This window comes from Elephas maximus, chromosome 22 (assembly GCF_024166365.1).
Source record: "Elephas maximus indicus isolate mEleMax1 chromosome 22, mEleMax1 primary haplotype, whole genome shotgun sequence".
In the NCBI taxonomy this organism is placed as follows: domain Eukaryota; kingdom Metazoa; phylum Chordata; class Mammalia; order Proboscidea; family Elephantidae; genus Elephas; species Elephas maximus.
In genome coordinates, this window is record NC_064840.1 from 49,547,610 (window position 1) to 49,561,351 (window position 13,742).

General features: G+C 37.3%; 1 protein-coding gene across 1 annotated transcript in view; it reads right to left on the reverse strand.

Annotated features, from left to right (window-relative positions):
• Nucleotides 1-4,722: 4,722 nt before the first annotated feature.
• ADAM7 (ADAM metallopeptidase domain 7) overlaps nt 4,723-13,742 on the reverse strand; it is an 89,588-nt gene continuing 80,568 nt past the window's right edge. Inside the window, exons 21-22 of the mRNA XM_049865495.1 lie at nt 11,411-11,467; nt 4,723-4,884 (exon numbers count right to left, since the gene is read on the reverse strand). Of these exons, the coding sequence (XP_049721452.1) occupies nt 4,723-4,884; nt 11,411-11,467 (219 nt within the window). The remainder of the gene's footprint in view (nt 4,885-11,410; nt 11,468-13,742) is intronic.

The window sequence follows — 13,742 nt, forward strand, 5'->3', positions numbered from 1 at the left end:
CTCCTAATGTTGTCCCTATTTTTTTTTCCAAGATATTTATCGTTTTAGATTTTATATTTAGGTCTTTGATCCATTTTGAGTTCGTTTTTGTGCATGGAGTGAGGTATGGATCTTGCTTCATTTTTTTGCAGATGGATATCCAGTTTTGCCAGCACCATTTGTTAAAAAGACTGTCTTTTCTCCCATTTAACTGTTTTGGGGCCTTTGTCAAATATCAGCTGCTCATATGTGGATGGATTTATGTCTGGATTCTCAATTCTGTTGCATTGGTCCATCTATCTGTTGTTGTACCAGGACCAGGCTGTTTTGACTACTGTGGTGGTATAAAATAATAGGTTCTAAAATCAGGTAAAGTAAGGCCTCCCACTTTGTTCTTCTTTTTCAGCAATGCCTTATTTATCCGGGGCCTCTTTCCTTTCCATATGAAGTCGGGGATTTGTTCCTCCATCTCATTAAAGAATGTCGTTGGGATTTGGATCAGAATTGCATTAAATGTATAGATTGCTTTTGGTAGAATAGACATTTTTATAATGTTAAGTCTTCCTATCCATGAGCAAGGTATGTTTTTCCACTTATTTAAGTCTCTTTTGGTTTCTTGCAGAAGTGTACTCTAGTTTTCTTTGTATAACTCTTTTACACCTCTGGTAAGATTTATTCCTAAGCATTTTATCTTCTTGGGGCTATTGTAAATAGCATTGATTTAGTGATTTCCTCTTCGATGTTCTTTTTGCTGGTATAGAGGAATCCAACTGATTTTTGTATGTTTATCTTGTATCCCGATACTCTGCTGAATTCTTCTATTAGTTTCAGTACTTTTCTGGAGTATTCCTTAGGGGTTTCCATGTATAAGACCATGTCATCAAATAGAGATACTTTTACTTCTTCCTTGCCAGTCTGGATGCCCTTTATTTCTTTATCTAGCCTAATTGCTCTGGCTGGGACTTCCAATACAATGTTGAATAAGACTGGTGATAAAGGGCATCCTTGTCTGGTTCCCAGTCTCAGTGGGAATGCTTTCAGACTCTCTCCATTTAGGGTGATGTTGGCTGTTGGCTTTGTATAAATGTCCTTTATTATGTTGAGGAATGTTCCTTCTATTCCTATTTTGCTGAGAGTTTTTTTTTTTTTTATCATGAATGAGTATTGAACTTTGTCAAATGCCTTTTCTGCATCAATTGATAAAATCATGTGATTCTTATCTTTTGTTTTATTTATGTAGTGGATTACATTAATTGTTTTTCTAATGTTGAACCATCCCTGCATACCTGGTATGAATCCCACTTGGTCTTGGTAAATTATTTTTTTGATATGTTGTTGAATTCTATTGGCTAGAATTTTGTTGAGGATTTTTGCATCTAAATTCATGAGGGATAACCAATATAGGTCTATAATTTTTTCTTGTGGTGTCTTTACCTGGTTTTGGTATCAGGGATATGGTGGCTTCAGAGAATGAGTTTGGTAGTATTCTGTCCTTTTCTATGCTCTGAAATACCTTTAGTAGTAGTGGTGTTAACTCTGAAAGTTTGGTAGAACTCTGCAGTGAAGCCATCCAGACAAGGTTTTTTTTGTTGTTGTTGTTGGGAGTTTTTTGATTACCTTTTCAATCTCTTCTTTTGTTATGGGTCTATTTAGTTGTTCTACCTCTGTTTGTGTTAGTTTAGGTAGGTAGTATGTTTCTAGGAATTCATCCATTTCTTCTAAGGTTTTCAAATTTGTTTGAGTACAGTTTTTCGTGTAATCTGATATGATTCTTTTAATTTCAGTTAAGTCTGTTGTAATATTGCCCATCTCATTTCTTATTTGGGTTATTTGCTTCCTCTCCTGTTTTTCTTTTGTCAGTTTGGCTAGTGGTTTATCAATTTTGTTGATTTTCTCAAAAAATGAGCTTTTGGTCTTGTTAATTCTTTCAATTGTTTTTCTGTTTTCTATTTCATTTAGTTCAGCTCTAATTTTTATTATTTGCTTTCTTCTGATGCCTGAGGGTTTCTTTTGTTGCTCTCTTTCTATTTGTTCAAGTTGTAGGGATAATTCTTTGATTTTGGCCTTTTCTTCTTTTTGGATGTGTGCATTTATTGATATAAATTGGCCTCTGAGCACCGTTTTTGCTGGGTCGCAAAGATTCTGATAGGAAGTGTTTTCATTCTCATTGGATTCTCTGAATTTCTTTATTCCATCCTTAACGTCTTCTTTAATACAGTCTTTTTTGAGCAGGGTATTTTTCAGTTTCCAAGCGTTTGATTTCTTTTCCCTGCTTTTCCTGGTATTGATTTCCACTTTTATGGCCTTATGGTTAGAGAAGAAGCTTTGTAATATTTCACTGTTTTGGATTCTGCTAAGGCTTGCTTTATGACCTAATATGTGGTCTATTCTAGAGAATGTTCCATGTGCACTAGAAAACAAAGTGTACTTGGTTGCTGCTGGGTGGAGTGTTCTGTATATGCCTATGAGGTCAAGTTGGTTGACTGTGGCATTTAGATCTTTCGTGTCTTTACTGAGCTTCTTTCTGGATGTCCTGTCCTTCACCAAAAGTGGTGTGTTGAAGTCTCCTACTATTATTGTGGATCTGTCTATCTCACTTTTCAATGCTGATAGAGTTTGTTTTATGTATCTTGCAGCCCTGTCATTGGGTGCTTAAATATTTAATATGGTTATATCTTCTTGGTGTATTGTCCCTTTAATCATTATATAGTGTCCTTCTTTATCCTTTCTGATGGATTTAACTTTAAAGTCTATTTTGTCAGAAATTAATATTGCCACTCCTGCTCTTTTTTGATTGTTGTTTGCTTGATATATTTTTTTCCATCCTTTGAGTTTTATTTTGTTTGTATCTCTAAGTCTAAGGTGTGTCTCTTATAGGCAGCATGTAGACGGATCTTTTTTTAAAATCCATTCTGCCACTCTCTGTCTCTTTATTGGTGCATTTACTCCATTTACTTTCAGGATCATTATGGATAGGTATGAATTTAGTGCTATCATTTTGATGCCTTTTTTGTGTGTTGTTGACAGTTTCTTTTTCCCACTTAATTTTACGTGCTGAGTAGATTTTCTTTATATATTGCCCTTTCCTTATATTTGTTGTTGTTGATTTTGTTCCTGCTGAGTCTCTATTTTTTTCTTGTATTTTATTTTGATGAGTAGGATAGTTTGTCTCCTTTGTGGCTACTTTATTATTTATGCCTATTTTTCTAAATTTAATCCTAACTTTTATTTCTTTGTATCGCCATATGTTCCTCTCCTTATGGAAGGTGTATGATTACATTTCTTAGTCCCTCTTTATTATTTTAATGTTGTCTTCTTTTATATAATAACATCACTGTTACTCTCTTTTGAACTTTTTTTTTTTTAAATAATATTGCTTTTTTTTTTTTTTGGATTTCCCTGTCTGGGTTGACTTCTGGTTGCTCGGCCCAGTGTTCTAGTCTTGGGTTGATACCTGATATTATTGCTTTTCTAGCCAAAGAACTCCCTTTAGTATTTCTTGTAGTTTTGGTTTGGTTTTTACAAATTCCCTAAGCTTGTGTTTATCTGGAAATGTCTTAATTTCACCTTCATTTTTAAGAGACAGTTTTAACTGGATATATGATTCTTGGCAGGCAATTTTTTTTCCTTCAATTTTTTAAATATGTCATCCCATTGCCTTCTTGCCTGCATGGTTTCTGCCAAGTAGTCTGAGCTTATTCTTATTGACTCTCCTTTGTAGGTGACTTTTTGTTTATCCCTCACTGCTCTTACAATTCTATCTCTTTGGTTTGGGCAAGTTTGATTATAATATGTCTTGGCAACTTTCTTGTAGGATCTACCTTATGTGGAGTTTGATGAGCATCTTGGATATATATCTTCTCATCTTTCACAATATCAGGGAAGTTTTCTGCCAACAAATCTTCAACAATTTTCTCTGTATTTTCTGTTATCCCTGCCTGTTCTGTTACTCCAATCACTTGTAGGTTATTTCTTTTGATAGAGTCCCACATGATTCTTAAGGTTTCTTCATTTTTTAAAATTCTTTTATCTGATTTTTCTTCAAATATATTAGTGCCAAGTGATTTATCTTAACATTCAGAAATTCTAGCTTCTATTTGCTCAATTCTGCTCCTCTAACTTTCTATTGAGTTGTCTACTTCTGTAATTTTATTATTAATCTTCTGAATTTTTGATTGCTGTCTGTGTATGGATTTTTCTAGCTTATTAACCTTTTCATTATGTTCCTGAATGATCTTTTTAATTTCTTCAGTTGCTTTATCTGTGTGTTGTTTGGCTTGTTCTGCATATTGCCTCATTTCCTTCCTGATGTCTTGAAGGATTCTGTATATTAAACTTTTGTATTCTGCATCTGGTAATTCCAGGAATGCACTTTCATCTAGAAGATTCCTGGATTCTTTGTTTTGAGAGCCTATTGAGGTGATCATGGCCTGTTTCTTTATGTGACTTGATATTGACTGTTGTCTCTGAGCCATCCATAAGTTATTGTATTAGTTTATGCTTGCTTACTTTGTCATAGCTGCTTGCTTTATTTTGTTTTGGTATACCCCTATGGGTTGCTTGAGTGCGCTAGCTTGATTATTTTCGCCTTTGGAGCTCTGGTGTCCTGTCCCATAGTCCTGTCCCCTAGTCTGTAAATACTTGTCCCAGAGCTCTGCAGTGGGGTTCAGGGAGAAACGTGAAAGTGCCTGGAGTCTGGAAGGTGCTCTGCAGATGTTCTCCATGCCTGTGTTAAGTGACCAGTCATCTAGTGCATTTTGCTTTTACTAAAGCAAGGATGATGGCTCTATCAGAGTGTTCCACCTCTTTGTTGACCCCTGCCATCCTTTGGCTCACAGGATGCTGCCTAGTGGCAATAATTTTGCTTGTAAATGTATAACTTTTTCTTATTTCAATTTTCTCAAACTGTAAAAGAATGATACAAAAAAAAAAAAAAAACTCAATGCCATCGAGTCAATTCTGACTCATAGCGACCCTATAGGACAGAGTAGAGCTGCCTCATAGAGTTTCCGAGGAGCACCTGGCAGACTCGAACTGCTGACCTCTACGCCACCAGGGTTTCCAAAAGGATGATACCAATACTATTTAGAGTTGTTTTGAGGTTAAATGAAATAATACCTATGGAGTGCTAGAAGCACAGATAGTGTCCACTCAATAAATGGTATGCTTGTGCTCACTATTGCTCACTATTGCTGGCATCCTTGAGCAAGAGGTATTGTCTTTTGAATTCACTTATCTAAGATTCCCTAAAACAGCACTGATACAATCTCTTCCAGATGAGCGTTCCTGTGACCCCAAAGACCTCTTTTTATATAACTTTTGTCCCTAGAGACACCTAAAGTTTAAAGTAATATATATCTTCTTAGTAATCAATATTCACTATCCACTATAGATAGCTCACAATTACAGCTTTTCCTGAAGAAAGATGTTCATGATTCTGTCAAGCCCGGAAGACAGTCACTTCTCTATAAAATGGCTCCCCAGCTTCAAAAAAGCTGGACTTTTAGTTAGACAGTGATCAGGAAGCTTCCAATAACCTCAGGACTCTAACTGATGTTTCTCGCTCCTTGGTAATGATTAGTAAAAAACAAAAAAAAACAAATGGTTAGTAAAAAAAAAAAAATTTTTTTTGAGGGGCATAAATTGTCATCACCAGTCCACCACGAAGTCAGAACGGTTACACCAGCCCCTGGTTTCCCTTGACTTTTAGTATCCATTATACATCCCTGGAAAAAAGGGGTGCTGTTCAGGTTTCCATGGAGTAGTGGGCCAAGTTAGTTTGCTGGTCTCCAAAAGAATAAAGAAACAAACAGAATAAAATTAAAACAAACAATAAAAACCAGACACTTGCAGTAGTTTTCAGGAAAGTGGGTTATTTAGATCTATTGGCACATAAGCTCCAAGATGACTGGACTCCAGAAGGTAGAGTAAATATGATTTATTTACTCTCCATTCAAAGCTTTCAGGCTGTCAGCCTAGCTCCCTTTTTGTTTCGGGTATGTTATGTATGGTCCCTGTTTGTCTGCTTCAACGAACGACCCTGGCAAGGAAGGAAGTGTTGTTTGAGAAAATTCACTCAGATTTCTATCTTCAATAACAAGGGACTGAATCTAACACATTTCTTAATAAGTTTATTTAAAGTCCTGACTTTGAAGGCCTAGTGTTGTCTAGAAAGTGATAGAATCATGAAGCAGGTTTTTAAGCTGAGATTTAGTTTACTATGTTGCCACCTACTGGTCATTCTATGAATTTAATTGATGAGTTAAGTCAGAGTTCATTACAGGCCTACTACCCATTTGCACGTGAAAAAGAAAATATGAATTTCTATTTCCAGCACCTCTAATGACAGCTTTTGAATTCCATAATCATTTGGCAGGACAGGTACCTTCAGAAAAGTCATAGTGGCTCTAGGGAGATCATTGAGACTTGAATGCTAGATAGATCTGTGAGTGAGGGCTTTTGTTTTGTTTTGGGTTACCATCACTGCATTCCCGGCAGTACTGTTGTAAATATGCACTTGTGATTGCTAGTAAAAATACGGTTAAGATAATACCCAATAATAAAAAAAAAATAGCGACCGTATAGGCCAGAATAGAACTGCCCCATAGAGTTTCCAAGGAGTAGCTGGCAGATTTGAACTGCCAACCCTTTGGTTAGCAGCTGTAGCACTTTACCACTACGCCACCAGGGTTTCCATGGTTAAGATAATATGTTATAAAAAATATGAATCTGATTTATTTTTTGCAGCATTTTTAAAAGTTACTTGCCTGGAGTTAAACTGTAGAATCTATCCCTTCCCACCCCTCATCCCCTGCAGCTTTTGATGTCTCTTCTCAGGTTGTAATGTTTATTTTTATACTTTACCCTATTTTTCTGTGGGTTGCCTCTGGGTCTGCTTCACTTTAGTGGTCAGCCAGTGATTTGTGCAAAGGCTTTGCACAAATCCTATGAGCCTGTAAAGTTTTGGGCCCTCTGCCATTGATCTGTGCTGGATTTACGTTGGTAAGAAAAATTCAGCTAGTTTTCAATCCTCTCTTGGATTTTATTTTCTGTGGCACTTTCTTGAGTCTCTCCACAACCATGCACGTATTCTGCAGTTGTCCAGGGATGTATGGAGAGCTTACCAAAATCATCCACGATTCTCTCATTTCCAGGTTTCTCCAATTCAATTTCAGCCTTGTCCATTGCTTGTCCCAGCTGTGACCACAACCTCAGGCTAACAAAGATGAGTTTTTTTCCTATTTGTATAGACTTTGCCACTGTTACTGGTAAATCATTTGAGTTTTCTCTCTCCCAAATCAATTCTGTTGATTGTTAAGGAAAAATGTAAATATAAAATTAGAGAAAAGGTCTTGGGAGGGTTAAGCTTCATTAACTTCCTGATAAATCCATCTCTGTCCAGGGCAGAGGAGAGCTGACTCAGCTGCAGAGGATAACCCAGTACCCCAAGACACAGCATCCCAAAGATGCAACAAGCTCAGTCCTAGTTTAGGCATCAGGAAGAATTCTGAATCCATGTACGGGGAAGGGCAGCAAGAAGTTCATAGGGGCTGAGGTGGAAAACAGAAGTACTTACACTGTAGTTCTAGTAGGTCTGTCCATTCACAACAGGGTTCCTGTCAGTTCAAGAGAAAGAATACAAGTCCTCTCCCACTCCCCAACTCCCGGGAGGTAACAAGAGCCGGAAAGTATCAGGATCGTAGTTAAGTAGGCTGACAATGAAGGCAGGTCTTTAGTTCTAGAGAGTGAGGTTCTATATGACTGGGGTGAGATACTATATTTTGGGGTCAGAAGTGCAGTTGTAGGGCTGAGGTAAAATTTAGCGTTAGAGAACATTGGGAATTGTATGGAGCCTATGGAAGCATCTACGGCTCATCCCTGAAAAACTGATTATGGGGTCTGGAGACTTAATTCCAACTCCTCACATACCTCCATTCCCGAGGAGGACTGGGACTCCTGATGTATATTCCTGAGTCAATAACCAGGGACAAAACTGGGCCTACAAGGGGGTAACTGGTAAGGGATAAGCCATAGCAATTTTATGGTAACCTATAGACAATATTGGAAAGAGAGGGTCCCGAAGAATCGATAGTGGCAACATTCGAAAGGAGTATAGGTAAAGTCTCTAAAGCCTGGGATAAGTAGTATGGGTAAACGTGGAGAGCTTCCCCCTCCCTCCCCACTGCCAGCTGCCACTGAGTTGGTTCCAACTCATGGCAACCCCATGTGTGTCAGAGCAGAACTGTGCTTCATATGATTTCTAATATCTGATTTTTCAGAAGCAGATTGACAGGCCTTTCTTCTGAGGTGTTTTTGGTTGTACTCAAATCACCAACCAAAATAAATGGGGCTTAATTGTCAGAAGTTTCCTGGGGCTATTTGAAGAAAAGGGAAGCATACTAGAAAGCTAGAGTTATTACTTATGTAGGAAGCAATGAGGCAGGAAGATTTAAGGGGTACCAAACATATTTATAATTAGAGAGAACAGAAAATTAAAAAAAAAAAAAACACCAGAAATTAGTAGTTAATTGAATGTGGGGATCAAAGTGAGGGAAGGGGAGTGGCTGAGTTTTCTGGAACAAGTATGGAAACAATAACAAGAATAAGGAATCAGGAGGGAATAAGGAATCTAATAAGGAATTAGATATCACCAAAATATAGATTGTTCATCAGTAGAAAATTTGTTCAGGAAATATGAAACTCTTTGGTTATGTACTTGTCCCTTCAGTTTGGGAATCAGAAGGATTACTGTTTGCTTTAATGGGGCTAGTGTATATCAAAGGAGCCCCAGTGGTACAATAGTTAAAGTGTTCAGCTGCTAACCAAAAGACTGGCAGTTGGAACCCACCAGCAGCTTTGTGGGAGAAAAGATCTGGCGAATCGACCTGGCGATCTACTTCCATAAAGATTATATCCTAGAAAGCCCCATGAGGTGGTTCTACTCTGTCACATGAGGTTGCTCTGAGTTGAAAACTACTTGATGGCACCTAACAATAGTATGGAGCCCTGGTGGCGCAGTAGTTATATGGTCGTCTGCTAACCAAAATGTCGACAGTTCGAATTCATGGGCCACTCCTTGGAAATACTATGGGGCAGTTCTACTGTGCCCTATAGGGTCCTGTGAGTCAGAATCAACTGGATGGCAGCAGGATTTTTTTTTTTTTAACAACAGTGTATATCAGACATTTTTTCTTTTTGTACCAATTTACATAAAATACTTAAGTTAGCATATTCTATAAGTACTTGCTTTCAATACACATTTATCAATATTCTTAGAGCAGCAAATGTTTACTGAAAGCTGCCTAGGGGAAAAGTGCTGAGTCATTTCTGTCCTGTGCTGCTCTTTCTCTCCTCTAGGGCATATAAACATGTCAGCATAGCAACAAATATCTCACCAAGGACAACCCTCTTTCTTCCTTTATTTGCAACCTTTATTTAATTGAACGAGAAACTTTCCATTTAGCACTTGAAATTTTTATTTTAGTAAATGCAAAGATAGTTGCATGTAGCTTTAACAGTCAACAAAAAGAAAAGAGAGAACACGGGAGAACACGCTGGGAAGCATCTGTATAAGATATAGCTGAAATCATTCCCAGGACAACCCCACATACTTAAACTGACAGCGGTGAGGCGAGAAGGCACAGAAAATTGGACATTAAGTGTTCAAAGCCATATATTAGAAGGATCTCAAAACCTTCTATGGAAATTATGAATATTTCCTCTTAGCTGGAGTTAATTTTCTGAAATTCTTGTAACCCTTTGACTTCTCTGTCAGCTTTTATAAGGAACTCTAGAAAGGCAAACCTAAGATTTTAGAATTACCAGGAGCATTTAATGTTCTCTTTCGTGTCACCACAATTTGAAGGATCACTCTGTAGTGATGGTGACTATCCTAGAAAACCTGAGAAACTTCTGCCTCCTTCACTGATAGGAAATATGCAAGGCCTACCATCTACCTTCTCATTAACTAAAGGAATCACATGCTTTCCTGTGTTCCTTTCCTTGGCTTTTCTGCAGGAAAGAATTTCATTTAGGCCAGAATTAGTGGTAACCATGTCATGTTCAAATAAGGGAAAGTACCTTTATGTCCCCAAAGAACCAACCTCTTTTAAGTCACGTTTTGCTTTTTAGACTCAGGGTTGTAATTTATTATTCTCAATGTCTTGAGTCTTTTAACAGTAACTAGATTAATGCTTTGTAGAAAAATACTAGAGAACGGAGACCTTTAATTTTATAGTTTAAAACTAAAGAGCATTTGAAAAAACCATGAGAAATTTTTTGTAGCATATGCCTATGGAAGATGTGCTTTCTACAGGTAAATATTACAGAAAGAAGTTGTTTTTCTTAAACATTTCCAGTCTTTGAAGAAAGAGCATTTGCAAAACTACCAGAAATTTGTGTAGTATGTATCTCTGGGATGTTGTGAAGATCTTGCATCCAGAATTCTCAACCTAGGCTGACACAGCCATTTTGGATATCCAATTTCAAGCTCTAAATAGAAAGAGATGATAAAAAATAAGTTGTTTTCTGTAAAAGCTATAAACATATTGTATTTCAGTTACTCATTTATATCTAATTAGAATAAACTTTATAGATTCTATTGTACTACATTAATTCAGACTTTTCATGATCTCCGCTAATTAAGCAGTTATTATGAAATGAATAAGTATATCACGAAAGATAGAAAATCATTTTGCTTTTCTACATACAACCATTTGCTTGCACAAAGGAGTGCTTTTACTCTCCACCTTTCAGCGATGGGAGGGCGTTTATCATCATGAAATGGAAGGACCACTAGAACACATCCTTCTTTATCAATCAGCCTCCAACAGGGCAGTGTGTGCAGGGTTCCTTGTAAGGATACTTTGTTGGGGAAAGTTGTGGGAAAAATCATAATGATTTCAATACATTTTCTAACATGGACATAGTAATATAAACACAAAATCATATTTCAGATATAATTATTGATTGATAGAGTAAATGAAAAGTTTGATAAAGCAGTCATGAAGGAAACAGTTCCATTAGGAATTACACTTTTTTCTGTGAGTACTATGCCCTTCAAAATACTTGAAGAGCATCCACAGTTATGTATACTCTAGCCAACCAAAGATTGAGAAAAAAGTTTTTTTTTTTTCATTATAATTTCTAAAATGTATCACAGCTTTGATGCTGTTGAATTCTAACTTGTTCCTCTGGTCTGGTTGAAATCTCTTGGGCTACAACATGCCATGTAGAATCATCTGTTAGGAATTTTAAGACATCAGTGAAAACAATTTCAACCATCATATTACTTTGATAAGGAAAAAGAATCTCCTCAGTCAATCAATGAGCAGGCAAAGGATACCAATAGGATGCTAGTATTTGTTGTGGGGGGGAGGGGTACTATCTATCATGAGAGCCTAAAAAGGTACTATCTGTCACAGGAACCTACCATTTTGGCACTCGGATTGGGATCTGTGATTCCTCTTGGATCTTTACTTGCAGGTTTCTGTAAAAAATAAATGATATTGTATCACACACACAGAGACGCAAATACCCACCACCTCCTCTGCCGTGGAAAATCTAAGATGGTTTAAAAATTGCTACGGGATAGAGTGGAGGGATAGATAGTTCTGGTTAAGTGAAGTTTCATCAGTAACCATCTTTTCTTGTACAAACCTTCTTGCCAATCTTTACAACAATGTATTTGATAAGAGGGTTTTAAACACTTTTTTAAGCATCAGAGCTTTTATTCAAACAATATCTTTATTGGAATCCCAGTAAAACTGATTGTTCAAAATGGGCTGCATGGGTTGAATGAGGAATGGGAAGATATGCTCATTCAGCTCCACCCCCTACCATGCAGCAGGTTCTGAGATCCTTTGTGTGCATGGAGGATTCTGTGGAACCTTGGACTGAAACCACTATGATCACACCTTTTTAGTTATGAGTAAAGAAATGAGAACTTAATGAGAACTGCTTATTTTAAAAACAGGTTAAGAACCTTGGTGATTTCAGGGCTCTGTTCTGAATAAGAAGTGTTCTACTCTGTGGCTGTGACCCTGGCATGAAGAGATAGAGGCCTTGGCAGTTCTGCTGACCCCTAGCAATCCTATGACTTTTTTCTTTTTTCCTACTCAGTCTCTAATGTATTGTGTGTATACCAATTTCTTTCTCTCTCATAAATATTGATCCAGGGAAGATACAACCACAGTTAATTGAGCATTCTAGTGGAAAGCTCTCAGGTAGATCAAGACCTCATTGGCAACCATCACTGTGTTTTTACCCTTGAGAAACAGAGCCAGGACTAGTGTGAGGAAGTGGGGCATTCACCTCAGGAGAAATTGGCGGGGAGGGGAAGGGCACCAACAAAAGTCCATAATCAAATAATACCAATGCATTATTTTAAAAATAAAAATTAATGCACAAGAATTTATAATAAACAATGCCAACATTTTAAATAAAGACACTCTGATCTCCACTCCGCTCACTCTAATCCCAGCCCAACCGAGAAGTAGGTCTCTATGCCAGAAATCAAAATCTATGCCTCAAATCAGAGAGCTGAGTTATATTATTGGCTTCCTTCACGGAAACAACAAATGGCTAAATGGTATTGGAGTTATTATTGAAATGGACACAGAATACTATACAGCAGACAGAAAGGGTACTGGGAACATACCAGTGTGATGTAGTGGGGACTTGAAAAGCCAGATGGAAGGCTCTCCAAGGAGTGTGCAGTTCTTTGCTAGTGAAAAGAGATACTATTTGTTAACCTGCAGTTAGTATTCAAGCAAGAATAAATATTTCCCAAACCCATAAGGTAAAATTTCCAGCTATTCTTGGAATATATTCTTAGAAAAGATACAAATATTCAAACACATGTCAACAGTATTCTTCCCTAGGTTCTCCTCCGACAGATGCATCTATCTCAGAACCTATATGTAAAGTAAGCACACATAAGAGAAGAGAGGGAGCCCCTTTACATGTTGTGATGTGAGTACACAAGGCAGGTTTTTCAGCCTCCAAATCTTAATATATCTAATTGTCTTAACGCCTGAAATTCCACAACCAGCTACATTCCTTTGGACCTTAGAGGCTTTTGAAGACCTCCAAAACTTCCTATTAAAACGTAGATATGCCTGGCTGAGGTAATATCTTAAAGTGCTTCCTGTTAATCCCACACCAGTAACTAGTTCCTCTCAAGTTGACTCTGACCCATGGTGACCTCATGTGTGTCCGAGTAGAACTGTCCTCCATAGGGTTTCCAATGACTGATTTTTGGAAGGAGATCACCAGCCCTTTCTTGTGAGGTGCTTCTGGGTAGACTCAAACCTCTAACCTTTTGGTTAGCAACTGAGTGCATTAACTGTTGCACCACCCAGCGACTCAGTTGACTCCACAGCCGACATTAACACAACTATAAAGCAAGATGCAGTGGAAACAAGACCTGCCAGAGGCAAAATCACCATTGATGAAGCAGGGAGAGGACACCAGACCAGCTCTTCTCTAAACGACAATTTTGCTGAGGACCTGATACCTTTCATGTATATCTAAAGTGTCAAGCAAGCAAATAAAACTTTATTATCAAATTTCATTAAAAAAAAAAAATACAAATAGTTTAAACATGAGATTTTAGGGCCCAAAACTCTCCTATGACAATTTGTGTTTATAGTTTGTCAGGGTGTATCCACCATTAGTAGTGAATTAAACTTATTTATATATTCAATGAATATTTACCAAGCCCCTTTTCTAGGTGCTAGAGATATATTATTTAACCAAAAAGT